General features: G+C 39.3%; 1 protein-coding gene across 1 annotated transcript in view; it reads left to right on the top strand.

Moving 5' to 3' along the window:
- Positions 1-308, top strand: part of LOC106751077 (histone-lysine N-methyltransferase SETMAR-like) — a 928-nt gene extending 620 nt beyond the window's left edge. The window contains exon 2 of the mRNA XM_014631855.1: positions 51-308. Coding sequence (XP_014487341.1) covers positions 51-308 — 258 coding nt within the window. The remainder of the gene's footprint in view (positions 1-50) is intronic.
- Positions 309-1076: the final 768 nt, after the last annotated feature.

Here is a 1076-nt window from a genome sequence, read left to right as displayed (position 1 = left end):
ACAAGCGCAACCGTGAGACCACTTCAGAGCAGTGTTTGACGCTGTTTAAGCGCAATCCGAAGGAGTTTCTGCGTCGTTTCGTGACCGTCGACGAAACATGGATCCACTGGTACACACCAGAGACCAAGAAACAGTCGAAACAGTGGATTTCACCCGGCGAACGTGCTCCGAAGAAGGCGAAGACTGCCTTATTGGCCGGAAAGGTGATGGCCACCGTTTTCTGGGATTCACAAGGTGTGATCTACATCGACTACCTGGAGAAGGGCAAAACGGTCACAGGGCTCTACTACGCCGAATTATTGGACTGATCCGACGCCGAATTGCAGAAAAAACGGCCCCATTTGGCCAAGAAAAAAGTGCTTTTCCACCATGACAACGCACCGGTTTACACCTCCGCCACGTCGCCACGGCCAAATTGGTCGAATTGGACTACGAACTGCTGCCCCATCCACCGTATTCTCCAGATTTTGCCCCGTGCGACTTTTTTTTGTTTCCAAACTTGAAAAAGTCACTCGCCGGGCAGAAATTTGAGTCAAATGAAGAGGTCATCGCCGCCTACTTTGCAGATTTCGAGAAAACGTATTTTTCAGATGGGTTAAAGAAGTTGGAGCATCGCTGGTTCAAGTGTATCGAGCTAAAAGGAGACTATGCTGAGAAATAAATCGCCACTTTTCCAAAATTTTCGTTTTTCTTTTGTAGGCTAAGTACTTATCGGACTGCCAATATTATAATATTACCATTATTATATTTTTAAACATTGTAAAACCATTTTTAAAATATTATCCAAGAATATTATGAGAAGTGAATATTTAAAATCAATAAAATATTCCTGCAATATTAAAAAATATCACATAACATTCTTAGAATAATATTNTATTTAATATTCAAGGAATACTACGTGTTTATAGAGTGAATACTTAAATACTAATGTACGATTATATTAGTGCAATAGTGAATTATACCTACAGAAATTTAATACTAAAAATTATTGAATTTGTAGTGATTAAATATTGAGAAAACAGTAGACGTACAGCTGGTATAGATAGTAAACATAAATCAAGTAATCCGGTAGTAAA

This window comes from Dinoponera quadriceps, unplaced genomic scaffold, assembly GCF_001313825.1.
Source record: "Dinoponera quadriceps isolate SergipeBrazil2010 unplaced genomic scaffold, ASM131382v1 scaffold8314, whole genome shotgun sequence".
NCBI classification, from domain to species: domain Eukaryota; kingdom Metazoa; phylum Arthropoda; class Insecta; order Hymenoptera; family Formicidae; genus Dinoponera; species Dinoponera quadriceps.
The sequence above is the reverse complement of the archived record's forward strand: the minus strand, read 5'-3'. Positions and strand labels throughout refer to the sequence as shown.